The following is a 27,741-nucleotide window of genomic DNA, read 5'->3' on the forward strand; positions in this document are numbered from 1 at the left end:
ACAAGGGTACTCTTGAATGTGGCCTCTTTTAAAAATTTAAACATGAGACTCTTAAAACTTACAGGTTTTATTTTTTTCCTGTTGTCTTTGACTGAATCCCTAGCCCTACGTATAAAGCCTCAGGACGTAGGTAAGAAATTTACTTGTATGTTACCAGAGATGACTAAGTTAGGGAAATTACTTTTCTTTAGCCTCTTAAAACTTTAATTACACCTGTGGTTTTATTTATTTCTCTCTCTCTTTTCTTAGTATATATATTCTGAACAGTAATTTCAAACAACCCACTACAGATTTTCATTTGGGTTGTCATATTATCTAGTCTACAGGATGTTTGAACTTAGAAACGGCCAACAATCTGGGTAGTATTGTCTTGAGATGTAATTTGGACTTCAAAATATTAGAATTTTTTTGTGGTAGATATATTTAGTCTTACAGAAGAACATAGATACAGTATATACATATGTACACATACACAATATACATACATACATATGTACAGATACATACACTTGCATAAATCTTTATATGCAATCTTTAAAAAATATTTTTGGTTGTCCAATATGTCTCCCAAGTATATGATAAATGCCCTCGGGGTATATGAGACCCTGCTTTCTCCTTCAGCTGTCTGTTACAAACCCACAGCAACAGACTACATAAGGAGTGTTAGCTTGGTGAAAAGGGCAATTTTTACATTTTACCAAATGAAGAAACTTTGAAATTTTCCTATCCAGAGGAAGGTCTTTTTAAATCCTTCTGCCAGAAAGCCACATCTCCTGTACGTGAATGTAATTTGCTTAATATCAGCCCAGAAAACACATTCTCATGTGATAAGGTTTTATCTATACATCAAACAATACACACACACACACACACACACACACACACACACACACACACATATATGGTACTGGCTTGTGTTGGATCCTACACACAACCCATGAAGTACCCACTAGTGAGGACAGACTCAGGCTCGGTGAGATGGCAATGCTTTACATTTTCCTCTGTGTTCTTCATGTAGCAGCACATTTCAGATCCTGGTTACTCTTTGTCTATTTGATGTGTTTTGTGGCTGTGCTTTCTTTCCTTTGTATTACTTTCAGCAAAATTCAGATCTTACTGTTGTCGCTGTTTTTTTTTTTTTTTCAATAGAACAATTGCTATGGTCCCCTAATGATCTTCCAACTGTATCTCATCCGATGACCCTTCTTTCTACTTGACGAGTAGTTCCTATCAATTTCCATTTGTTGGGCACAGAGGGAGGGCCCACATAGAATGCTTCATTGCTTGGTGTTTCTTATTGTGTAAACATGGTCATATTACTATCCCATATAAGATCTCAGTGGTTTCCAACTGAAGCCCATGCTTCTGGGCTTTACATTCAAGATCCTCACAACCCAAACTCTAAAAGAGGCCAAGACTAGGCATCTTACTCTCTTGCTAATTTTTGAAATATTTTTCTCTTTTTAGTACTAATTCACAGGGCACTCCCACTAAATCTTTTCTGGTTCTTTACTTAGGGATTACAAATTATTCATGATGGATATTTAACCTTATGCTAAATTAGATTATAGCCATGCACATAAACTATTCCCACTATGTGCATATGCACAAGCTAATCTTATTATGCAAGTTTCAGGAATCCAAGGTTCAAGGAAGGTGGCTCTGTTAATAACTGTTGATGGGTTCACAGGATCCAGATCAATATTTCATAAAAGATAAGTACTCCAAAATGTAGTCTATGTGGACAAACATAAATCTTCTATGACCTGAGAAAGGATCTGTGATTTTGGATGAACCTGGAGATCACATGACTAGCATTAAAAGCTATACTGACTGCCACCGTGCACACATGCATAGTAGCTGTCACTGGACCTTGCCTTGATGATATTATCTCTCAGTTAATCTTCATGTGATTAAGAGAGTTAATCTCTCTTGTCACAAAGGACAGATGTGTGCCACATAAATGGCACACTGTCACTGGAAAATCTAAAATCTGCTCCATTTTAGATAAACTCAAATAAATTTAATTTACAATTTTTGAATACACATTCATCTGTGATTAGGACTCATTGTGTGTGTGTGTGTGTGTGTGTGTGTGTGTGTAAGAAAGAGAGAGGGAGAGAGACTTTCACATTTCTTTTTTTTTTTTTTTTTTTTTTTTTGGTTTTTCGAGACAGGGTTTCTCTGTATAGCCCGGGCTGTCCTGGAACTCACTCTGTAGACCAGGCTGGCCTCGAACTCAGAAATCCGCCTGCCTCTGCCTCCCGAGTGCTGGGATTAAAGGCGTGCGCCACCACCGCCCGGCTGACTTTCACATTTCTTATCAAAGGCATTAAAATATTTTCACCATAAACCTTTTATAGTTTCACACTTGAATGTCATGAAAAATTATGTATTAGGAAAATGTATGAATATAAAGATATGTAATAACAAATATCCTTGATTTTCAGATTGTTTCAATGCTACTCAGAAATTCATAGACGAGAACATTGCATATCTGTGAGTTGTTCTGGATTCCCTTTGATGATAACAACACTTTGTATTGTCTGATATGTTCTAGGAAGGCAAATGCTCCTCAAAGATAACTTAATTAAATAGCAGCTGCACAGAGAGTAAACCCATTTGCCATGTCTATGAGTTATTTTTAGACATAAGTAGAAGTTATGCAGAAGATTACTCTGTACCCTCCATGAACTCTTGCAGGGCCATCATCTCATTCGCCCAGTATGTTCAGGAAGCATCCTTTGATGAGGCAGAAATGGTGGTGAAAGCCATGCTGGATTACAGGGATAGGTGCTTGGCTGATAGCACACTTCCGGAGTGTTCAAAGACAGCTGTAAGTAAACGTCGTATGAATCTCATCTGAACACGATCTAAGAATGATGCTCTAGACACATAGGGTTTCGTATTTAAGAATGTGTGCATGGCAGAAGAGGCTGTCCATTCCCTGAAGCCTTAGTTACAGGCAGTTGTGAGCTGATAGCATAGGTGCTGGGAAGCACATGTGGGTTGTCTACAAGAACACTCTGCACCCCAAAAGCTGAGCCATCTCTCTAGCCTGGGCACATAATTGTTATTTTGCTTAGTTTCAGTATTTAGGATAAGGTACTTTTCTCAAGGGAAATACAGTTCTGTCTTATGATACATAGGAAGGCTGAGTTATGCACTTTTGATCTCTATGCCTATGACTTATTGCCCCTTAGTCATATCTGCTCAGGAAGGAGTGATCTTCCGAGATACATGCACAAGGGCAGGGCTCTTGCTTCTCTTACTCTCTCATGCTCTGCTCTCACATTTCCCTCTTCTGGGCTGATTCCAAATGGAATCCCTATAAGAAAATGTTCATGGACACCATGAACAAAGCCACATTGAGTTTTCAACTTTGGGAGATAAGAAGAAAACCCACAGAGGAAGTTGTTTGGTACTGAGACTAATCAAATAATGACTACTTTCAGTTTTAAAGGGGAGAGTTTACTAAGCAATGTAGCAAGCAAAAGTACAAAGAAACAAACTAAGTAGCAAAGAGAAACAGCATATAGATAGCAAAACATCATCAAACCAGGCACTTGCAGTATCTAGTAGAAGTGACTGGAGCCACCCAGTTGAAGAGAACAGACAAAGGTAACATCAGAGTGGACACTTAAACTACTCAATAGAAATGGTTGGAGAGACGCTTCAGAAAATGCTTTGTTGGTCTTCTCAATTGGAGTTTTCCAGGACATCAGCGTGCTCTCTCAAGGAATGAGTACGTAGCTTCTCATCTTACTGCAGACATTTTTATATCATGGGGCAAACAATAATAACCTCTATGAGAAGGAGCACGATGTCGTTAATACTCTTAGCTGTTTGCTGATCTCCTCTCTCCCTGTCATGGAATTAGATGTCCAGCCTGCCCAGATGGGGATTTTTAGAAGACACTTGAAATAAACACCCTTGAGTTTGAGACAAGGAGAGCCTCCTGATTCCTAGAATCCATTTTCAATGAGCTTAAAGAGCACATGACAATTTACTGACACAGTGCCTATTACAGAACTGCAGAGAAGGCATTGCAGGAATATTAACAGGTTAAGGAGGCTTTCTGTTGGATGACTGGATGACGTTTCTCAATGTGGGAAATGCTCTCCAAAGACTTTAAGTAAAGGCGTCCTGTAGATAGCTGTGTGGAAACTGTAACCTTTCCCCCAAAGGTGGTCTATCCTTCATGTGTCCACAGCATCTTCTCAAGTGGTAGAAGAGAGTTTGACTGTGACAGAACATTGTCTTCTCTGTTGTTCAGAATGAAGCTCTCCAGGACATGTTCTGTGACATGGAGGGGCTGCCGCAGAAGCATAATTTTTCTCATTGCTGTGGGAACGCCAGCTTTCCAAGAAGACTCTGTTTCTTCTTCAACAAGAAAGCTAATGTAGGATTTCTGCCCCCTTTCCCTACTCTGGATCCAGAAGAGAAATGCCAAGCTTATAAAAATGACAGTGAATCTTTTCTAAACCTGTAAGTTTAATTTTCGTACCAAAAGGATTCAAGGTGTTCTTGTTGGGCTAAAATCTGTTCTTCTTTTCTGAGCTTCATCATTTTATTTTCCAAGCAGCTTCAGCTTTTCTTTATGTTTGCTTGTCAGGGTTTATCGGCGAATCAGCTGATTCATGAATTCATTCCATGTTTATTGAGTCAGGACCTGTGCTCAGTGAGGCTGTCGCTATGGACCTGCTTTTAAGACTCTTCCATCAGTGCTGTGTGTCTTCTCATGGGATAATCCGCAGGGCAGAGGTGTATGCCCAGCACTGGATAGCTAGGCAACATGGGGATCGGAATATTTTCTTCCCAAGAGAAGTTGCAAGTTTTACCTTGGGAAGACTTAAATTACTGAACATGTAGTCTCCAATTTCTTTGCAATAGTGCAGTGATTGCTGAAGGAAAGTTGTTTCCCCACCTCACCCCTCTGGAAGGCTACTGCACTTTGAAACAATCACAAGCTTGTTTGAACTTAAGGATGTTCTTGAATCTTGGATATTTTGACTTTTTCTTTAATATGGTGGAGAGAGGGAGATGAGCTTCCTACATCACAGGAAGGGAGGGAAGAATACACACAGCGATGTTCAGGATGAGATCTGCCCATGCCATCCTTAATTTGGAGTTGCCAGCTCTAACTTTAAGGGCTGACCGGTTCAGCGTCTCAAAGAACATTGCTTCAGTGGAAATCCTCTCTTACCCTTTCCTTCCTTTTTACAACTTGCTTTTCTTGGCATCTTCTTCCCCTCCCCCCTTTTCCCTTGTCATTCATCCTTCTCTGTTTCCCTCTCCCATCTTCTCTCAAAAAAAAAAAAAACCCATAATGTTTTATAGCTATATGTATGAGGTTGCCAGAAGGAACCCCTTCGTCTTCGCCCCTGTTCTTCTAACCGTTGCTGCTCGGTTTGAGGAGGCAGCGACCACATGTTGTGAACAGCAACAGAAGGCCACCTGCTTTCAAGCCAAGGTGGGTACCACCACTTACTTCATCAAGAGGATAAGGAATCACCCAATGCCATGGGCTCCGTAACTTCACTTAAAATTAAATATTAGAAAAAAAATGTCTGCCATATTCAATATTATATTTCTGCATCCACTGATAGAAATGCACTGTGTACCGGAAACCTTGAAAGAGATTCACTAATTACCAGGTTCTCACTCTTGGTTTTGTTTCCCCTTATAAATTCCAAGAAAGCCCAAGTGTGTAAATATCCAGGGTAAACCCTGAGGTGATGCTTTTTGTCTGTGGCAAGCTTTCTTTTGGCATTAATAATAAGGTAGAATCATAAAGGTAGTGACAGTCATGTTCAGGGGACAGTCTGTGACAAACCTTCTCCTACTAAATGCAATGCTGTCATGAGGAGTATTGGGTCAACCCTTGTAATGTGCGAAGGATACACATTTTTCTCAACATGCAAGTTTACTGAGATAAAAATTCCCCAAGTATTTTCTGCAGCTGGATATTTTCAGAGTAGTCGATAACATATAATTAAAAACTAAGAAAACAGCGAGATGTTGGTTTTGTTTCAACAGAATTTTTCTTTTCTTTCAGGCAGCCCCCATCACACAATATTTAAAGGCATTATCTTCTTATCAAAGAAATGTCTGTGGAGCCCTTATAAAATTCGGACCCAAGGTCTTAAACTCTATGTGAGTTTTGTGTTGTATTTCTTGCATTTTTCTTTTGCTTGTGACACACATTTATTTCTGGTTGTTGTTGTTTCTGTTAAATAGCTAATGACATTATTAGTAGTCTCCCTGATGATTAAGGACATAGGGATGGGGACTTGCCAAGGGAAAGGAAGCTGTTCTGAGATACATTTAGAAAGTGTATGTGATGGGTTTTCTATAACTGCAGTCAGCCCACATGGTAGGTTTGGCTGTAGTAATTATGGGAGACAGAGCCCCTCCCAAGCCATTTCTAATTGGAATCCAGAATTGTGGGTGGCGGCGGCAAAATACCACCCTGTGATTTTCCAAGACAGCATATAGACAAGCAGTCCTCAACCTATGGGTGGTGACTCCTCTGGGGGTTGACTGACCCTTTCAAATGGGTCACCTAAGGCCATAGTAAAGATCTGTATTTATATTATGATTCATAATAGTAACAGATACATACAGTTATGAAGTAGGAATGAAAATAATTTGGGGTTCATCACAACATGTATTAAAGGGGTGCAGCATCAGGAAGATAGAGAACCACGGATACAGATCATGTAACAGTACTATCAGCTATTTGATAGGAATTCTATGTAAAACTCGTGGTGTCAATTGTCCTTGACCCTTCTACCATGTGTGTAATGTAAGTAAAGACCCTCTTCATCTATTGTCTATTTAAATTATTTTAGTGGTCTATCAATGATCTTTCCAGAAACATTGCTGTTTTCAGTCAAAAATTCCCCAAGATAGGATTTAAGGACCTCACTTCCCTCTTAGAAGATGTTTCTTCCATGTATGAAGGATGCTGTGAAGGGGACGTTGTGCAGTGCGTCCGAAGCCAGGTACGTTTTCTTTAAAGATTTTACCTCGGGAGAAAAAAAATCTTCCGGAAAAAAGCAAAACCCAATGATTTTTAAAATACTTTTAACTTTTACATTCTAATTATCACATAAAATTTCTCATAGTTATGAGATTCGGTACAATATTATGATATTTTTATGTGTACAGTGTATACTGATCAGCTTGAGATTTGTCAGCTTGTTATTTCTTTATGTTTAGATATGTCAAGGCTCTTCTCTTCTGGCTCTTCATAAACTCTGTAATGGGTAACTGTGAACAGAGACCTTACTAGTCTAGAACTCCCTTCATTTATCATCCCTATCTCTTCTTGTACATTAACAATTATTCTCCTTTGTATCAGAAGCCCCCAGTTCCTTTCTTTGATTTCCTAAGGTCTTTTCAAGTAATTTCAAATCATCCTTCTTCTCTTCTCCTTCTTACCTTCTCCCCTCTCTCTCCCTCCCTCCTTTTTCTTAATTGACAAATAAATATTGTGTGTGTGTGTGTGTATATATATATATATATATATGTGTGTGTGTGTGTGTGTGTGTGTGTGTGTGTGTGTGGTGTGAACATATTTTAATATGCGTACATTGTAGTATGACTAAGTCAAATGACTTAATATGGATTTCTATGTTATACTCACATACTTATGTTTTTGTGGTAAGAGTACCTTCAATTTACTTCTCTATATGACATGCTGTTGTTAACTATAGTCACCATGATCTACAATAGAATTCCTGAAGTTATTTCTCCTGTAGATCTGAAATTTTGTCTTTGACCAACATCTTCCCACTTCTTGCTCCTACCCCAGCATCTGATAACCCTTAAAGCAATTTTTAAAAGGAATATACCGGTAAACATATTGTAGAGTTGAAATTATCCTGGCACTTTAAAGTCAATACAATTTCATTAAAAATACGCAGACTCCTTCTTAGTTAAAATTAAGCTTTATGGTTTTAAATTTGTTTTACTTACAGTAAAGACAGTATATTACTTAAACGACTTGAATTTTAGATATTTGGAAATATCTGCTTTAAATTAAGCAGTGGACAGAAGATGTCTCCTGAATTATTTTATTCTCAAATGTAACCCAGTTAAAGGGATGACACTCACAATTTCTTTTTGTAGTGTTTGGTTGTTTATGGGAATGTGGGTTTAATAATGTTAAATTGAATTTACTAAACTAGTATAATAATTTAAATTTTCTATGGCTTGAAGCTGAAATTAAAGGATCATATTGTATTTCAAATTTCCTCCCTTTAATGTCTTTGTGGAGAAATGCAAGAAATCCAGTTGTCATTAACTGAAAATAGGAATGAATTCTTGGGAAATTAGAAAATGCTGGGCTTCAAACGATGCTGGCTTCAGATGAGCTATAAACGCTGGAAATGTGGTACCAATTCATATCCCAGTTCTCACCTTAGCCTTGGACTCATCCTGCCCTTCAACTTCAGAGTCTGCCAGAAGATTCCAGATAGTGGGGATACACTGAGTTAAGTTAGGGAGGGCTGAAGTACCCAGAGAGTGTAGGATAGGGTAGGATGAAGGTGCAGGAGAAGCTGGAGAGGGGACTGAGAGCTGGGGGTCTGATCTCAAAATTCATCCTGTGTAAATAAGGTAACCCTCGTTCCCTTGTCCCCAGGCTTTATAGAAGTGAGATCATCGATGAACGGTGAGAATGGGGGCAGGGCAAGGGTTTGTTTCTTATACATTGCATACGTTGATCATTTGAATAGCCTCAGATTTATAGTAGCCACATGGAGATGATTACATGAATAAGAAAGCTTCTTCTTCTTCTGGGAAGTCTTCACTGGTAGTTTCTGTAATGGGTAATTTCCTAATCAGTCTTTGTTTCTTTTGTTATTGACATTCCCTCCCCCCCATAATATACTTTGATCACACTCTTCCTCTGCCCCAACCACATCCTCCCCATCTCCCTATCCATTCAACTTTATGCCCTTTATTTCTCTCAGAAAATAAAAATAAAAAACAAAACAAAACAAACCAATCCAAATGCAATAACAAAACAAAGCAGAAAGGACACGGGGACACACACACACACACACACACACACGCTAATAGGTTCATTTTGTGTTGACTGAGAGCTGCTCCTGAGTATGGGGCATGCTCTTGAGCACACTGGATATAGCCAGTATTGCTCCATGGGAGAAAATTTTCTTTCTCCCAGCAGGTATCAGTTGTAAACAACTTCTTGGTTAGGGCTGGGACTGTGTGTCCACTTCCCTCTGTTGTATCTGGAAGATGCTGTTTTCTCAGAAACACTTACCATCTCTGGCTCATAGAGTCTTTTTACCTCCTCTTGCATGTAGATCCATGATCTTTGAGGGGAAGGACTTGTTAAAGACATCCCATTCAGGACCCAGCGTGTTCCAAAGCCTTGCACTCTCTGCACACGGTCCAGTCATGGGTCTCTGTGTTACTTACTTCAAGAGGGTTCTCTGATGAGGGTTCGGCGATACTCTGATTTATGGGCATAGCAGTATGTCATTAGGAGTCATGTTATTGCTATGTTCATTTTTACTGGAAACATAGTTGGAGGTTTTCCCCTAGGCCCATGATCTATCTCGTCTCCATCCTTGAACACTTTAGTAGTGTCATGTATGGGTTCCATCTCCGGGCGTGGGACTTAAATCCAATTAAAAATAAATAAATAAATCAAAAGTGGCTGATTACTTTCATAATATTTGTGCCACTATTAGACTAGTATATCTTGTAGGCAGGTTGGGTCCATAGATCCAAGGGTTTGTAACTGGGTGATATTGATGAATATCTTTCTCCTTTGATAACACACACAGTACCTTCTGGCACTATAAATGCTGGTTAGTAGGGGTAAAACTTTTAGCTGGGCACTGTCTAGATTTCTCCATGTTTAATGACATAAATAAGTGGTGTCTTCAGCAATAGGGCCTTACAATGGGCTGTGGAAGGGTAGCCCATAGAACTGGCACTAGCCTGTGTTTGGGGGAGGTCATTGGGACACCTTTGGCCAACAGCTCAACAAAATGTAACTCATTTATATTACTGGAGTTTTCACTTGTTAGCCTAAGATTTCTAGTTGGGGCCTCTTCTCCCTTATTGTATGGTAACTCCATTTAAGTTCCTTTCATGCCTGTATGTATATTTAGGGAGCTTCTGCAGTGGTAGGTTTTACAGGGCTTTTCAAGGGCCCTAGTGTGAGTCATCCCTCCCCACATTCCTTCCTTTCTCTTTTCTGCCCTCTCACCCTTCTCCTCTTTTAGGCCTCCAATTCTAGTTTCTCCTTTGTCCCTTTATAACCCTATAGTCTACTTCCCTTTCCTTGAATGATCCCTCCCTTCCTTTAAAAAAGAGAATTTTAAAATTTCTATTTATGTACATATGTATATATATTTGCATATATATATATTTGCATATATATATATCACATCTGTGTGAGTGCTTACAGAAGCCAGGGGCTTCTGATCCTCTGGAACAGGAGTTTTGGGTAGCCATGATCCACTATGTGGGTTCTGGGAACAGAGCCTGGGTCCTCTGCAATATCAGTCAGAGCTTATAATCTTTGAGCCATCCCTCTAGATCTCTAACCAATTTATCATCCACTAATAAAATATTAGTGGTTTTTCTGTGTCCTTGGAAAGATAGTTTTAGTTCACAGGAGATCTAGATTAGTAGAAATACGTTGCTATATCTTCAGTAGCCACCGCAGAAAGTGAAGACAACTCTCATGGAGTACAACAACAATAAAAAAAAAATAAGGTGAGAGTGACACCAGAGAGATGGCTCAGTAGGTAAAGACACTTGCTGTCAAGGCTGAGGACCTGGGTTTGGTCCTCTGGACCCTTATGGTGGAAATAACCAACTACCACAAGTAATCTTCTGACTGCTACATATGTGCCATGGCAAGCATGTGTGCCCACTTCCCTGAGTCTCAATAGATAAATACAGTAATCTTTAAAAAATAAAGATATCACTGTACCAGAGGAGTTGGGGGAAAGTACTTAAAGGCCTAATATTTAACAATGGATGTAAGTTTATAATAGAGTTTATTTTTTTCAGTTTTACGACCTAAAATCCTAAGGGGGAGAGAACAGCCGCACTAATGTGAAACTTCTTGAATATTAAGTCAGTGTGAAATTTAAATGAATATTATCTATCTAATGAATTGATGGGTAGGTGCTGACGTTACACTCAGGATTGACTTTCTGAGCAGCCATTCTTTTTTGGATGGAAAGACCACTCCTGACAAAAACCTGTAAGTCACTTTTCTTGTTCTTATTTGATACAGAGCCAGGTTATGAACCATATTTGTTCAAAACAAGATTCCATCTCAAGTAAAATCAAAACATGCTGTGAAAAGAAAACACTAGAACGTGAAGACTGTATAATTAATGCAAATAAAGATGACAGACCGGAGGACTTATCTCTCAGAGAAGCCAAATTCACTGACAGTGAAAATGTGTGTCAAGAACGAGATTCTGACCCGGACAAGTTCTTTGCTGAGTACTATAACTCTTTATTAAAAGCTTAGAAGGCAAATAGAAAATAAGACATTCATATGCTGGCTAACTTGGGTGGAAGAATAAGGCATTGTAATTCACTAGCTATAAAGATCATGGCATGTACATGAGCTATCCTGTACACTTTTAAGTAAAAACATTGACAAGTTATAATGATGGCTACATTTTCTGAATACCTTATCTGTGCCAGGCAATAGGTTGAATATATTATTTAGATTATCCATTCCAATTCTAGTGCCAAATGTAGAATAAGTGCCACTTCCCCCAATACTTTGAATGAGCAGGCTGAGAAATAAAGAAGTTACATGAATTGTTCAAGATTCACAGGTAAAAATGACAGAGGAAGGAACTGATCCCAGGGGTCCTGCTCTTAAGAAGTCACAGGCTTGGCTGTCCAGCTGTGTCCCAAGGGAAAGGTTAATGGACTGGAAGCCACAGGACTAAATCTGAATCCTAGTTGTCACTGGGACAAGTTAAACTATCAGCTTTATTACTTGTATGGTCAGTGCAAAGCGATGGAGTTCATTATGGTATTTTCATATGTATACACAGCTCTGGATTTTGTTCTTTCTTACCCCATTGCCCCATCACCTTCTCCTATTCCATCTGCCCTCTATTTTTGCTCAGCTTCTTTCCCCACAATTCTTCTCCATCTGATTTTAAGTCATGTGAGTCTCACTGGCCTTTCTTCTCCCTCCCTTACTCGTAAGATCTCCCATGACCACTTCTGGTTTTATCATACACACACACACACACACACACACACACACACATGCATGTACACACACACATGCATACATGCACACACACATGTACACAAGGCACAGATGCATGTAACACAGATACATGCACACACCCACATAGATGCATGTACACACACGTGCACACATGCATACATATATGCACACACAGGCACATATGCATGTATACACACATGCACACACATGCATACACACATATGCACATATGCACACACATGCATATATGCATGTATACACACATGCACATATGCAAACACATATGCACACATGCACACACACATGCACACATGCATACACACATGCAAACATGCATGTATACACATATGGACATATGCATACACATATGCACACACAGGCATATATGCATGTACACACACATATACACATGTACACATGCATGCATGCACAGACACATATGCATGTACACACACATGCATGCATGCACATACACAAACACATACACAAAAATACTTGGATTTAGATTTTTAATCCAGTCAACCAGTCTGTGTGTCTTTATAGGTAAGCTTGCAGTTAGGATTATAATAGACTTTTTCCCCCCCAATTCTTGTAATTTTGTAGGCTTCTTTGTTAGTTGGTTGGGCTGTAATTTGTCCTTACCTTTCCTTCCTGTTAGTTTTGGGGATTTGCTGTTTCACAGAGTTGGACATGATAGATTCTTTCCTAGCTCTTCGTTTATCTAGTCTCTGTGAATTTACTCCTTCCTGTCCTTTTGTGCTCGAGGGTGCCTTTCCTCTCCTGTTTGTGTAATGTTCTTTTAGATATGAAATGGATTTGTCCTGAAAAGTCCTTCCCCCTATCAATTTTTTAAAAAACAGCTTTCCTGTATACAGGTATCTTGTTTGTCAGTTACTTATTTTCAGGACTTGGAATAGATCATCGCATGCTCCCCTGGCTTTTAAGATTTTTGATTGGAGACCTGACATTACAGTGAGGGTCTCTCTCTCTCTCTCTCTCTCTCTCTCTCTCTCTCTCTCTCTCTCTTTCTCCAACTTGACTATACTATGTTTTCAAGATTCTTCTCCGATCATGTCTATCTGGAGTTCTAAACTAAATGTCTGTTTCTTTCTCTATACTTGGGGATTGGGAGGTTGTCTCAGCTCTTTCTTTTAGCCTGTGGTTTCTTTATTGTTTACCCAAGTGCTTGGACATTGTAGTTATGGTGTTTGTTTGTCTTGTGTGTTTATGTTTTCTGATGTTGGAGTGTTATATTTTGTCAACCTTGTCCCCCATCAAAAATCTACTTTTTGTCTGTTTTATTAGCTCTATTGGAGGTGCCTTCTACAGTTTTTTTTTAATTTGATTGACAGGTCTTTTTTAAATTTCCAACACTCTTTTTACTCTTTTGCTTCCTTGCTGAACACATCTTCCATTTTGCTGTCTGTGCACCACCTTGCTAATTGTCTTATCTATTTTTCTGCCTTTTCCATATCCTTTTCTACTTTCCCTTTTAGGTTCCTGGCAAAAAGTAATCTCTTCGTGCTTATCTTTTTCTTTTTCAAGCCATCGATTGATCTTACCAGAAAACTTTCGAAACCTGCAACTGGCATTTTATGTAATCTGGTGTCTTTGGGTTCATTAGTTGAGAGGTTATGGTCTTTTGGAAGATCACATTGCTTCTGTTTCTGTGTTGCTATTTGTGCATCTGTTGGTTTAGATATGACTACTCTTAATGTCTTGATCCTTAATAGCAACTCAGCAAGGAGAAACAAACTGCTTTTGAAAGTGACTTCTTCTCCTCAGTATCACCTGTCAGGCAGCCATGAGGCTGTGGTTATTTTTATTTTCAAGTTATGTGCACACATGTGTATCTGTGTGTGGGTATGTGCACATGTGAAGTCAGGTGTTCATAGAGGCCAGAGGTCATCAGATGCCTCATGACTACAGGCAGCTGTGAGCCACACAGTATGGGTGCTGGGAATTTAGCTAAGGCAAGAGAAGTATATGCTCTTAACCACTGAGCCATCTTTCCAGCCCAGTTGCCTACATCTTATCAGTGGTCCAGCCATCGTTTGCTCTGGTCTAGGTGACTTTTCATTTCCTTTGTAGATTTCTGAAGCTCTAGGTCACTTTCTGTCTTTGGAATACTATGCATTCTCTACCATTCTGCCTCCTTCAGCAGCTCACATAAAGAGGATTTCTACCCCTACCATCTTGCACAAAAGTCTCTTGAGCGTTTTTTTTTTTTAAATTTCAGATTTAAACAAAATCTGAGATATTTACATTTACATAATGAGATATGTTGAGGATGGGACCCTAGTTTAAACATTAAATGCATTAATCTTCCATATACAGCTTATGTGTATAAACTAAATTAAATTAAAATGTATACCTTGGTTTTAGTACACCTACATTGTGGCCGTAGCCTGACACGTGAGTTTAGATGTACAAAATTTCACTTATAATATCATATTGGCATTCAGAAAGTTTTGGATTCTGAGGCATTTTTGGCATTCAGATTCCAGAAATAGGGGAATTTAACTGTAGCTGTGTGCATATCTAACCTTAGTGCCTTCAGTTTTAAGGTAGTGTTTATCTTAAAAACCAAGTGAAGCTGACTGACTGAGAAAGTATGTCTAGGAAGTCTTTATGATTGAAGTTTCATCTGGTGTACAGCACCAATTATGGCTTCATTAACATTCCTCTGTTCCTCTCCCTTTGTCTCTGCCCCTCATGTCCTTCCTCTCTTTTGTACCCTTGGAGATTTTCTCTGAGGCCATGGAAACAGCAGCCGACGATGTGGAGTTACAGAAAGTGAAACTCCCATATTAACGAGTGGCAGGCAGGAGCAATTTGCAAAGCCTCCCTGGGTCTTGCCAGGCATGCTCTGGGAGCAAGGGCCTGCGTTCTCACCACTTGGAGTCAGAAGTCTGGAGGTGTTTTCCTAAGCACAGTTGGCATCATGCAGTGCCCATGACACTTCATATGTCAGTTGTTCTAAGAACTGTTTCTAAATAATTCAAACAATTCTATCCTCTTTGATGAAAAAAGACTGTTAGTCTGAAGTATGATACAGAAAATGTGTTTTTAAAAAGGTGGTGTGAAGTGAACAGACTGAATTCCACATTTAGCTTTGACAATAGACATAGTGTTAAGATCTTACTAGAGTCAATGAAAGCGGAGTCGGGCATTTTCTTCTTTGTATGAGTTCTAACAGCATACATGTTTGGCACACCTCAGGTTTATTTATGAATACTCCAGAAGGCATACTGACCTATCTACACAAGAGCTTCTAAGAATTACTAAAGTGTATATGAACTTCCTAGAAGACTGCTGCAGCAGAGAAAATCCATCAGGTTGTTACCGTCATGCGGTAGGTCCCAACAACATAGATTCAGAAAATGATAGTCAGTTTCTATTAAAGCTTTCTGATTATAACATATGATATAATAATAAAATAATGTAATATATAATTACATATAATATATTATGTGTAATATATATTGTAATATATTAAATATTTTCTTTCATACTTCTTTCTCTATATTTGCATATGCCTTAAAAAATAAGATTGAAGAAGTGCATTCCTTAGGAAATGTTTGGAGTGTCTATTATTTAGTATAATAGGAAACTTCGTTTTTTTGTTGTATGTTGCTGTATTTGTTTCCTATTATAACCACAAAATTACTGACTTAAAAGAGCAGAACTTTATTCTCCCCATATTTCATATCAGTGTATGAAATGAACCATACAGGGCTCAAATCAAAGTGGTGAAAAGGGCTGTGTTCCGCCCACCCCCCCACCCCACCCCCCCACACACACAGGCTCCAGGGAGCAGGTGACTCCTGCTTGCTAGCATAGAAAGCTTTCCCCTTCGTGAGCTTGATATTCTCTCAGAATGTGAAGTGATCAACTTATTTGCTCTCCTACTATGTGTGGACACTGAGCATGTTGGTTATGTGCTTACAATTTTGTATATGACTCATAGATGAGAATCTTATTCTACACATTTTTCTTTAATACTTATAGTGTTTTTCTCAGGATAGATCACTGCGGGAGGGGTGATGGCATCAGAATATACAGACTTTTAAAAACGCTTGACACAAACTGCTAGGTTAACTTCTGAAAATTTTTTTTTTTTTTTTTTTTTTTGCCAGAGCCATGGGCGTGCTTGTCAATGTTGCCTTTGCTGACGCTTGACATACAGATTAGGTTTAACGGATGTAAATGTAAACTGTAAAACTGTGGCTGTGCTTTAAGTATGGGCTTGATTTCTAAAATCACATTAAAATTTTCCTCTACAAAAGGGCGGATGCGAGATAAGATTGTATGAAATTCTCTGAGAACTAATACAAAGTTCTCACCCAGGTTCTGACATATTATTTTAAATTTTCTATAAAAATTTGTTCATGTTTGTTTCTTGTTTTCATGCTCAAATTAATAGCTTTTTAATAACTCTTTGTATACTTATAAATCATAGCTTCATGTATTATAGGAGTATTTGACAATTTTTTTGATAATTCCTTTGTTATATGCTACTTTTGGCTTATTTTACGTTTTTTCTTTTAAGTGTTAGAAAAATTGGCTTATAGTCATGCAAATTTAGGCAATTCAATTAGAAAACTGTTGTTTTCCATTTATGCTCTGTTGCACTCCTTACAAGCCACTGTGTTCCTCGTCCTTGGATAAACGATGGTACTAGGAAATTCTCTTTTTTCATGGAGACACATTTGTACCCCCATGTCGACGTATGGCAGAGTGGTTCTCTCTCACAGCTCCAGGGAAATGTCCAATTTATGCTGTAAAAAAAAGTCCATAAAAATAACTGAAGACAATGCTGGGAGGTTTTAAGTTACAAACCTAAATGATAGGAAAATATACAAATAGAGATAAACATACCTCCAATGTTCTACAGTAATTTATTAGCTGGGTCACCCCGGGAACATTGCTTAGTGTCTCTGGTTACTACTAGATTAAGGATCAAGTACACGTATTGTCAAGACAGAATCCAAGTTATACCTTTTAAGTGCTAACACTCTAAAAATTATGAGATATTTGAACTGTTGATCTGTAATTGAATAGTTCAAATTCTTGCACGTACGTATAGAGCTATGCTCAATTTGGAGAAAATTTTATAGTGATTAGCATTTGGATATAATCTGTAAACAGAAAAAGATATTCAGCAAGCTGTGTGTGGCCTCATTCAGTATTAGATACAATGCTTGTCGTCATGGTTTTCTTTCACTTGTTACGAAAGTCAGTTTGTGAACATTCAAGTTTAGATGATGCAATAAGAAACCTGTCCCCACCTCCCACCTTTTATGTTCTGTTACTGACCTTGACAAGCTACTGTATTTCTCCTCTGTGGATGAATCAGAGTGCTGGAAAATTCTCATTTTTCATGGAGACACATGTCTATGTCCCGCCATGCCTGTGTGTTGCTGTGTGGGTTCTCTCCACAGTTCCATGATTGCTTTCAATTTTCAGGAGGATAAATTCAATGAGACAACTGAGCGAAGCCTTGCAATGGTTCAGCAGGAATGCAAACAGTTCCAGGAGCTGGGGAAGGACGCTCTGCAACGCTAGTAAGTTGTCTGCATAACGGGCTAACACTAGACTCTGGGATCCAGTAATCTCTGAAATATAGAATATTATTGTATTATTGTAGGCTAGTCTTTCAGCTATGCCAATTCAACTCTGGGAAGGAAAAAAGACATAAAAGTCAAAAATTCACACTGAGCCTTTCCATGACTCTTTGACCAGAAATGAAACAGCAGATAGAAAGAAATATGGGAGTCTAGACGCTGTTCCTGTAAGGCTTTTGTGTCTGTGAACTTGAGTCTCTTTCTCTTGCATTCTGTCCAGTGTAAAGGGAAGTGGAGAGATCTTCAGGTGTCAATTCTTTCCTGGGGAACCGATGGGTAGCTCAGGAGTTAAGCCAGTAATAATTACAGAATTCTCAATGGACCCGTTTAACATTGTAGTATTTATTCTTTCGGTGCTTTTATGAGAATTCTAGAATAGTATGCAGTTAACTTAAATTTATAGATAGTGATCATGCTAGCGGTGGGTTTATTACAGCTCACCATCTTCAATTCAAACAAAGCACAGTTTAGGATGTGATTCTATTACTCCTGCAATGGCCATAGCATCATAGCCTCAGTCCCTCTAAGGATCTCAGTTTTCTTCATCTTATTCCTAACATGACTGTCAAGTGCTCCTTTTAAAAAAAAGTTAGCATCAATACAAAATATTTCAAGAACTTTACTTACTGGCCAAGGTCATTCCTGACAAGGATTTTCTATCATGTCGCGAGGGTCACACTGAGCACTGACTATTCCTCTCTCTCATGGGTTTGGTAGAAGTTGTTTGAGGGAAAATGGGTAACTGCCTTTATCCAGAGCTAAATAGATGTGTGTTCTTTCAGTTTCCTTGTCAAGTTCACCAAGGCAGCCCCTCAGCTCCCCATAGAAGAACTGGTCTCCCTTAGTAAGGAAATGGCGGCAGCTTTGGCAACCTGTTGCACTCTCAGTGACGAGTTCGCCTGCGTTGACAACTTGGTGAGTTATGGCCTATGTACCCGACTATGCTTTTGTTTATTTTAATTGTAAGTTCTTAAAATTAAAAATATAATTATATCATTACCCCCTCACTCCCTTGCAAATTCATGACCTCTTTTTCTGTGTTTATTATTTATTGTTAAACACAGACATATATAGATAAATATATAAATAAAACCTAATGAGCCAGTTCCGTGCTTCTTGTATGTAACACTTTTAGGCCCTGCCATTTGGTACTGGATAACTAATTAGGGGGCTCATCCCTGGGGAAGACTAGTGCATCCTTTCTCAGTAGCTGTCAATTGCCTGTAGCTGGAGAGATGGGGCTGATGAGAACTTGCTGTTCCATATTGTCTGTCAGTGTTCTGTCTGTCAGTGTTCTGTCTGTCATCTGTTGCTCCTGTGTTTGAGACAATCTCCTTGTATAATCCTAGCTGGCCTAGAACTGACTATGTATGTCAGACTGGTTCCAAGTTGTGGTAATCCACCTGTCTCTGCCTCTCCAGTGCTGGGATTACAGACCTGATATTTGATTTTTCATATGCCCTCCCTCCCACTGTTCATTTATACTAATTATCTACTTTTCTTCGTTGTTTTCAATGTTGTCCAGGCAAGAAATATTATTTTATTTTTGGCTCATCATATAAGTCCTTGAAAACGTGAAGAGAATGTGCTGAGTCATGTTCAAGGACACTTCAAATTCTCTTCTTTTTAGATTACATCAGAGGTGATTAGTTAGGGCAAATGATTTAAGAATCAATTGCTCCAGAATGGCTTAGGAAGCCTTATTCATTTATTTTTTTAGTTTTTACAGAATGATAGGAAGGCTTCTACTATACTACATCCAGGACTGTAAACTCTACCGTTTTAAATAGTGTTACAAATTTTGCCTTTTGTCCCCAAAGGGAGAGTTCAGAAGAGAAATGCTACATTCTATCCAGTCTTTTAGGAATGGGGTGAAGAGTATGGGGGTGGGGGTGCACCCAAAAACCCATTTTCAATTGTCACTTTGAGGTCACAAGTCTCTGTATACAATAGAAACTTTGTGTATAATAACATAAAAATGAATCTGTAGGCATTTAATTACTGTAGATTGAATTTTTGCAATACTGCTGGTTAGCCTTTACAATTCTTGTTATGCAGTACAGTATCATGGATACCTGTGTTTTTCTATTCATCTATCTATCTATCTATCTATCTATCTATCTATCTATCTATCTATTATATATATTTTTCTCTATGTATATTGTGTATACTTATAATATGTCATTATACACATGCACACACATGCACACACATATAAAATATAACATGTCCTTGGAATTTAAAAATCATACCAGTGTTTTACTTCTCATTGGTTTAGGCAGATTTAGTTCTTGGAGAATTATGTGGCATAAATAAAAATCGAACTATCAATCCCTCTGTGGATCACTGTTGCAAAACAGACTTTGCCTTCAGAAGACACTGCTTTGAGCATCTGAAAGCCGACACAACCTATACGCTCCCATCAGTCTCAGCACTTGTATCTGCTTTGCATGCAGACTGGTGTCAGCCTCACAAGGGGGACCTTCAGAATAAGAAACACAGGTAACAGAGCCTAAAGGCACGTCTGTCTTAGAAAATTTATGGTGATGGCTAAGTACGTTGGCTGAGACAATTTGTTTAGTTCAACAAATTGTTTACTCTTCTAGGCACAAAACAACATTGCTTATTTATTGCTGTTGTTTATAAGCAAACATCTAGTTTGTCTTTTTCCTTATTTGTAGATTCTATTCATCTGGGTGTGGTTTAGAAAGACGGGTCAGGCAATTAGCCAGAGTGTGGCTGGCCAGGTGCAAATGAGCTGGATTTTTTTTTTTTGAGAGACAGAATAATATGAATCTGTAGAATATTATTATATTATATTTTATTATTTATTTATTTATTTATTTATTTATTTATTTATTTATTTGTGTGTGTGTGTGTGTGTGTGTGTGTGTACATGCCCTGGCACCCACCATATATATGAGTTTGAGGTCAGAGGATAACTTTTGGCAGGTGTTTTTTTTTTTTCCTTTCGTCAGGTGGGTCCAGGTCATCAGGCATGGTGGCAAGCACCTTCACCCACTCTAATGATACAGATTTTTGCCTTGAGATTTTCAGTGTTTTAAAACAGGAGAGATACAAAGCGGCAGGGATTTTACTTTTATTCGCTCATGCAATGTTTCAAATGTCAAGAATAAGACACAAGATTTTGGATTTAGACACTTGTCTGTACCAAGTGTAGTAGAAACAGCATTTAGCCACTGAGGAAAGGGAATTGATTTGGGGAACAAATCTTTTAGGAGACCTACTATGTTCAACAGAGTCCATTTTTGTTTGTGACTATATTGTCCTCAAAAAGTCCACTTAGCTAATTAGAAAATTTTGTAAGACCCTTGCAAAAATGGAACATTTTAACTTTTTACACTCATCAAATTTGAAACCTTGAAGAAAACTTGGACGTGTGTTTGTGTAACAAGCACGTAGAAGAAGGGGAGCCAGGAAGGAATCATTCACCGATTCTGCTGGGTGTCTTTGAGCACAGGTTTCTGGTCAACTTGGTGAAGTGGATGCCAGAGATCACGGATGAGGAGCGTCTGTGTTTGTTCACAAAGTTCACTGATGCTGGGGAGGATTGCAGTGAAGTTCAGGAGCCTGAGTCCTGTTTCAGTCCAGAGGTAGTTATTTCTTGTTTTCCCACGGAAATTCTACTGGTTTGTCTCTGAAAATAAGAACACAATAGAATTTGCTATGGAATCTTTCTCTTTACATGTCCAGTAGTCCTGTGTCTCAGAGCTCAAAGCAAAACTTTAGATGTCCACAACAGAAGCTTTCCCGTGTTACAAAAACTGTCAAGCAAAGCAAATGCTGTTCCAACCTTGCTGTCTTGTCTGTGTAATTTAAACAAAATTACATCCATCATCTATAAGTAAATGATGGAAATAACTATGGAATTATGTCATGGCTCCTAACTCCTTGGTTCTGACTGTCTTGCTATCTTAATGAAAGGGGGTCTAGGTGACTTGCCAAGGAAATCACAGCCAGTCTACAGGGGAGAAGGGCAGGAATGGTGCTAAGAAGGAAGGCATTCAAGGATCTTCTCAAGATCACTCAGTTGACAGAACATGAGGGAGATTAAGGAAGCAAGGTGTGGGGAGAGCTGTCCCTGCTACCCCTTACTCCTGAGTGACACCTGTAGTAACCCTCTGTGTTTGACCCAGAACCTGTGAGTGTCAGCTCCAGTGGATGGCTGTGGTGGAGGGCGTGAGGAAGTCTCAGCTTGCTCATCTTTCTTTCCCAGCAGCTCACAATGTCCTTCATGACTCCTTTTCTGCTCGTACTCACTCATGCACATTGGCACACACACACACACAACTCACATGGATTTCCTTCTGCTGGGGAATGCTCTATTGTGATGAGAGACTTAGTCTTTGGAAATACTACGATATAACTGCTAGTTTGCTAAAATATACTTATTTTAATTAGAAGACATTAACTATCTATTATCTATCTACCTTTTGTTGGAGTGTCCTTAAAGTCTGTAAAAAAGGAGAGATGAATTTATTTGTAGTTCATAAAAATATTTCAGTGTCTTTTCTCAAGTTTCTCTCTCTCTCTCTCTCTCTCTCTCTCTCTCTCTCTCTCTCTCTCTCTCTCTCTCTCTCTGGTTTTATATCTTCATTCAAAATTCAGATGAGCATGCTTCCCTGAACTTAAACATGTTCATCTCAAATTTTTCTTCCTGTGATTTTTTTTCTCTTCTAGAGTTCAAAAACTGGTAATGAAAATCAAGCTATGGAGAAACAAAGATAAACCACCAGAGGTGAATAAACATTTCTGCCTTAATCAAATGTCCAAACTTCATGTGAATGCTCGACCTCCGTGGCTTTTTTCTTCTTATGTCAGATGTCTGTTTTTGATTTAGCCATTCACCTAGGAGCTCAGAGTTTCCAGCTCAGACCCTCCTGTGTTCCTCTGGATGCCAGTCATTATATGCATGGCAGGAATGCTGTCTTTGTGCCAGGACTGTCTGATTTCTTAGTAACACAAAGGGACCCATGTCTCTCTGCCCTTCTGTGTTCTTTTGTCTGAATCAGAAAAGAGAGATAATTTTATCTCTGGAGAGGTAAAACTAGTGTAGTGTACATTTCTGGAATCACAGATCTTGTCATGCTGGAACAGGAAGACAGATGCAAGTTCAAGACCAGCCTGGGCTACATATTGAGTTACAGGCTAGCGAGGACTACAGAGTGAGACTGTACCTCAGAGAGCTAAGGTGAGGGGAGGGGGAAAGAAGTGCTAAGTTATCAGGGAGGACTAGACAGACATACTACCTCAAGAGAGGTCTTCTAAAAGTCTCTTTTGAGAGTGTCATTGAACATCACTGTACTGAGGCATGGTCGACACATAAGTAAAGAGACTTGTACACAAAAATATATTTGTAATTTCAAAAATATTCATAAAGGATGCTCAGGGTTAGGAGAGAGAGACCTGGACCCAGGTGAAGGCTTGTTTACAAGTCACAGGCCACAGTATAACATCTTATTAAATATGCGACTACTACCAGAGTTCAGATTCCTTCACTGCAGGATTTTTTTTTTCTTTTCAGCCAGTACCAGCCTACAGGATCGTCTTCCATCCTGTGGTGAAGTTCAGCTCTTAAGAAGAATGGAATAGAAGGTTCTTCTGTAACCCTTTCTTGACTCACGTTCCTACAAAAGGCAATAAAATGAAAGGATAAAGTTTCTTGCAGTCTAATGTCGTCTACCAACATGATCAGAAAATTAATCCATGGAGGTGCGGTTGGCGAAGTGCTTGCTGCATGCCCTCATTTGGCTTCTGTTGCCGTGACAGACATCGTGGCTAAAAATGACTTGGAAAAGAAAAGGTTTATTTTACCTTATAGGTTATAGTCCTTCATTGAGGGAAGCCAAGGCAAGATCTAAAGACAGGGACCTGGAAGCAGAAAGGGAAGAGACCATGCAGGAACAGTCCTTATTGTCTTACTCCCAGGCTCACATCCAGTTCCCTCTCCAAGGATGGTAATACTCGCAATGTGCTGAGTCCTCCTACATCAATTACCCATCGATTAAGTGCCTAACATACAAGCCCAGAGGCCAATCTGAGGAGGACAAGTTTTTCATTGAGAGTTCCTCTTCTCAGGTGTGTCAACTTGACAACCAAGATTAGCCATCACACTGTACAATCACAGGGACCTGAGTGTGATTCCCCAGGACTCACATAAAAAGTCAGGCATGTCGATATACACTTTTAGTCCCAATCCTGGGGAGGTGACAGAGACAGGCAAGTCCCTTGAGCTCTCTGGTTAGTCAACCTGTCTAAAAGAAAAATGTGGACAAATCCTGAGGAATGGTACCCAATGGGATTGACTTCTGACCTGCATTTTCTTAAGCAAACAGATGAAGCTATGCTTTCATACATATGTGTGCACACATACACAAACACAGACACATACTCACACACACGCACACACATGCACACACACGACTAAATAGTCATTACTCAGTTATCTTGTCAGAATCATTTTTATACTGTTCAACCTGCCTTTATACTGTTCAACCTTTTTATACTGTTCAACTCTCTAGCAATCAGAGCTCTGTATATTCCTGTGTGAGAAGAATGTTTCTGGGTCCCCTTGTCGTCAGTGAGAGGAGGAACCGGGGAGTTGAGGGCATGAACCTATGTTAGCACACCATGGGTAGTACTCACAGCCACTTTCTATGAGTTGCATCAAACCCTGCTTCCAGTGTTTTGTACGATTCATCCCATTTAGTTCTAACAATTTCCTGAGTATTTACAGAGAAGCAAGGCTTGAGGAAGGAACTAGTTCTGGTCAGTGGTATACCACTAGTCATCAGAAAAAGAATCAAGGCTTTTGTATTGCAGGATAATATTGTGAATACTACTTCGTAGGTTCATCCATGTGGTGTACATTACAAATCTTCTATTAGGGATGGCAAGATGACTCAGTGGATAAAAATGTAATGAGCTGAGTTCAACCTTGGGACCCAGATGTTGGAGGGAGAGAATCAACTCCTGGAAGTTGCTCTCTGACCTCCATACGCATGTGCCTATACATATAGGCACACACAGTAAATAAAACGCACATCAAACATTTTTTGGTAATCTTTTTTTTGCAGAGGTCTGAAGAGCGTTTATGTCAGCAGTAGCGGGAGGGTTTGCTTTGTGGTCTACACCAAAATTCCTGCTCTGCCAGAGCTGTAAATGCTCAGCAGAAATGTCAGGTAATGAAGACAGGTTTTGAGCTCGATTGTCCTGACTTTTCTAACTTGAAAGCTTTGTGTCGGGGCTGGAGCAGACACATCGTTGGTCTGCTCCTGTCCTGTGGAGAAACTGAATCCTGAGTCATCCAGGAGCCACTGCACACAGAGCAGCTGGTAAGAACTCCATCTCACTCCCTAAGTCCCAGAGATACATCTGGGAGCCAGGGACATTCAGGGCACAGCAGCTACCCAAACCCCGCCCCTCCGGAATTCCACTTCCCTTCGGCCCCTGCCTGGTCCCTTGGGCTGGAGCAGACACAGAGTCGGTCTGCTCCTGTCCTGTTGAGAAACTGAATCCTGAGTCATCCAGGAGCCACTGCACTCAGAGCAGCTGGTAAGAACTCCATCTCACTCCCTAAGCCCCAGAAATACATCTGGGAGCCAGGGACATTCAGGGCACAGCAGCTACCCAAACCCCGCCCCTCCGGAATTCCACTTCCCTTCGGCCCCTGCCTGGTCCTTTGGGCTGGAGCAGACACAGAGTTGGTCTGCTCCTGTCCTGTGGAGAAACTGAATCCTGAGTCATCGAGAAGCCACTACACTCAGAGCAGCTGAAACTGAATCCTGAGTCATCGGGGACCCACTGCACTCAGAGCAGCTGGAGCCACTGCACTCAGAGCAGCTGACACAGAGTTGGTCTGTTCCTGTCCTGTGGAGAAACTGAATCCTGAGTCATCTAGGAGCCACTGCACTCAGAGCAGCTGAAACTGAATCCTGAGTCATCAAGGACCCACTGCACTCAGAGCAGCTGAGGAGCCACTGCACTCAGAGCAGAAGGATTTCCAATCCAAGAGGTGGCCTGAGTCCCAGGAGTTCTTCCACCCAGGAGATTAGGGGCATAAGACCACAGAGACCTCTGGACTCCGAGGAGCTCTGCAATAAGCAAGATAACTGGAAATACAGATTCCAATCTTACACAGTGAGGGAAGGTACCACTAGAGTTACCCAGATGGTGAAAGGCAAGTGCAAGAACATAAGCAACAGAAACCAAAGTTTCTTGGCATCATCAGTGCCCAGTTCTCCCAATATAGCAAGCCCTGAACACCCCATCACACCCGAAAAGCAGGATTCAGAATTAAAATCACTTCTCATGATGATGATAGAGGATTATAAGAAGGAAGTAAGTAACTCCCTTAAAGAAATACAGGAGAGTACAAGTAAACAGATAGAAGCCCTTAAAGAGGAATCACAGAAATCCCTTAAAGAAATGCAAGAAAACACAAAGAAGGAATTAAACAAAAACATTCAGGATCTGAAACTGGAAATAGAAACAATAAAGAAAGTTCAAAGGGAGACAACCATGGAGATAGAAAACCTAAGAAAGAGATCAGGAGTCACAGACGCAAGCATCACCAACCGAATACAAGAGATAGAAGAGAGAATCTCAAATGCAGAAGATACGGTGGAAAATATTGACACAGTTGTCAAAGAAAATGAAAAACGCAAAAAACTCCTAACTCAAAACATCCAGGAAATCCAGGACACAATGAGAAGACCAAACCTAAGGATAATAGGTATAGATGAGAATGAAGATTCCCAACTTAAAGGTCCAGTAAATATCTTCAACAAAATCATTGAGGAAAACTTCCCTAACCTAAAGAACAAGATGCCCATAAACATACAAGAAGCCTACAGAACACCAAATAGACTAGACCAGAAAAGAAATACCTCCCGTCACATAATAATCAAAACATCAGATGCACAAAACAAAGAAAAAATACTAAAAGCAGTAAGGGAAAAAGGTCAAGTAACATATAAATGCAGACCTATAAGAATTACACCAGACTTCTCACCAGAAGAGCCAGACGAGCCTGGACGGACATCATACAGACCCTAAGAGAACACAATTGCCAGCCCAGATTACTATACCCAGCAAAACTCTCAATCACTATAGATGGTGAAACCAAGATATTCCATGACAAAACCAAATTTGCACAATATCTTCCCACAAACCCAGCACTTCAAAGGATAATTGATGGAAAACGCCAACACAAGGAGGGAAACTACAACCTAGAAAAAGCAAGGAAGTAATCTTCCAACAACCCCAAAAGAAGATAACTATACAAACATAACTTTACCTCTAATAACAAAAATAACAGGAAGCCACAATCATTTTTCCTTAATATCTCTTAACATCAATGGTCTCAATTCCCCAATAAAAAGACGCAGACTAGCAGACTGGATACACAAACAAGACCCAGAATTTTGCTGCATACAAGAAACGCACCTCAGTGACAACGACAGACACTACCTCAGAATAAAAGGGTGGAAAACAATTTTCCAAGCCAATGGTCCCAAGAAACAAGCTGGAGTAGCCATTCTAATATCAAATAAAATCAACTTTCATCCAAAATTAATCAAAAAAGATAAGGAAGGACACTTCATACTCATCAAAGGAAAAATCTACCAAGGTGAACTCTCAATTCTGAACATCTATGCCCCAAATGCAAGGGCACCTACATACATAAAAGAAACTTTACTAAAGCTCAAAACACACACTACACCTCACACAATAATAGTGGGGGATTTCAACACCCCACTCTCAGCAATGGACAGATCATGGAAACAGAAACTAAACCGAGACACTTTGACATTAACAGAAGTTATGAAC

At 39.5% G+C, this 27,741-nt stretch overlaps 1 protein-coding gene across 1 annotated transcript; it reads left to right on the forward strand.

Moving 5' to 3' along the window:
- Afm (afamin) lies at nt 1-23,572 on the forward strand. The gene is made up of 15 exons (XM_028752595.1): nt 1-130; nt 2,451-2,499; nt 2,704-2,836; nt 4,277-4,488; nt 5,341-5,473; nt 6,059-6,156; nt 6,878-7,007; nt 11,294-11,508; nt 15,485-15,617; nt 17,732-17,829; nt 18,672-18,804; nt 20,168-20,391; nt 21,371-21,503; nt 22,591-22,648; nt 23,435-23,572. Exons 1-14 carry the CDS (start codon nt 43-45, stop codon nt 22,636-22,638), a joined length of 1,827 nt encoding a protein of 608 aa, XP_028608428.1. The 5' UTR covers nt 1-42; the 3' UTR covers nt 22,639-22,648; nt 23,435-23,572.
- The last annotated feature ends 4,169 nt before the right edge of the window (nt 23,573-27,741 follow it).

Source organism: Grammomys surdaster, unplaced genomic scaffold (genome assembly GCF_004785775.1).
Source record: "Grammomys surdaster isolate TR1022 unplaced genomic scaffold, NIH_TR_1.0 125928, whole genome shotgun sequence".
In the NCBI taxonomy this organism is placed as follows: domain Eukaryota; kingdom Metazoa; phylum Chordata; class Mammalia; order Rodentia; family Muridae; genus Grammomys; species Grammomys surdaster.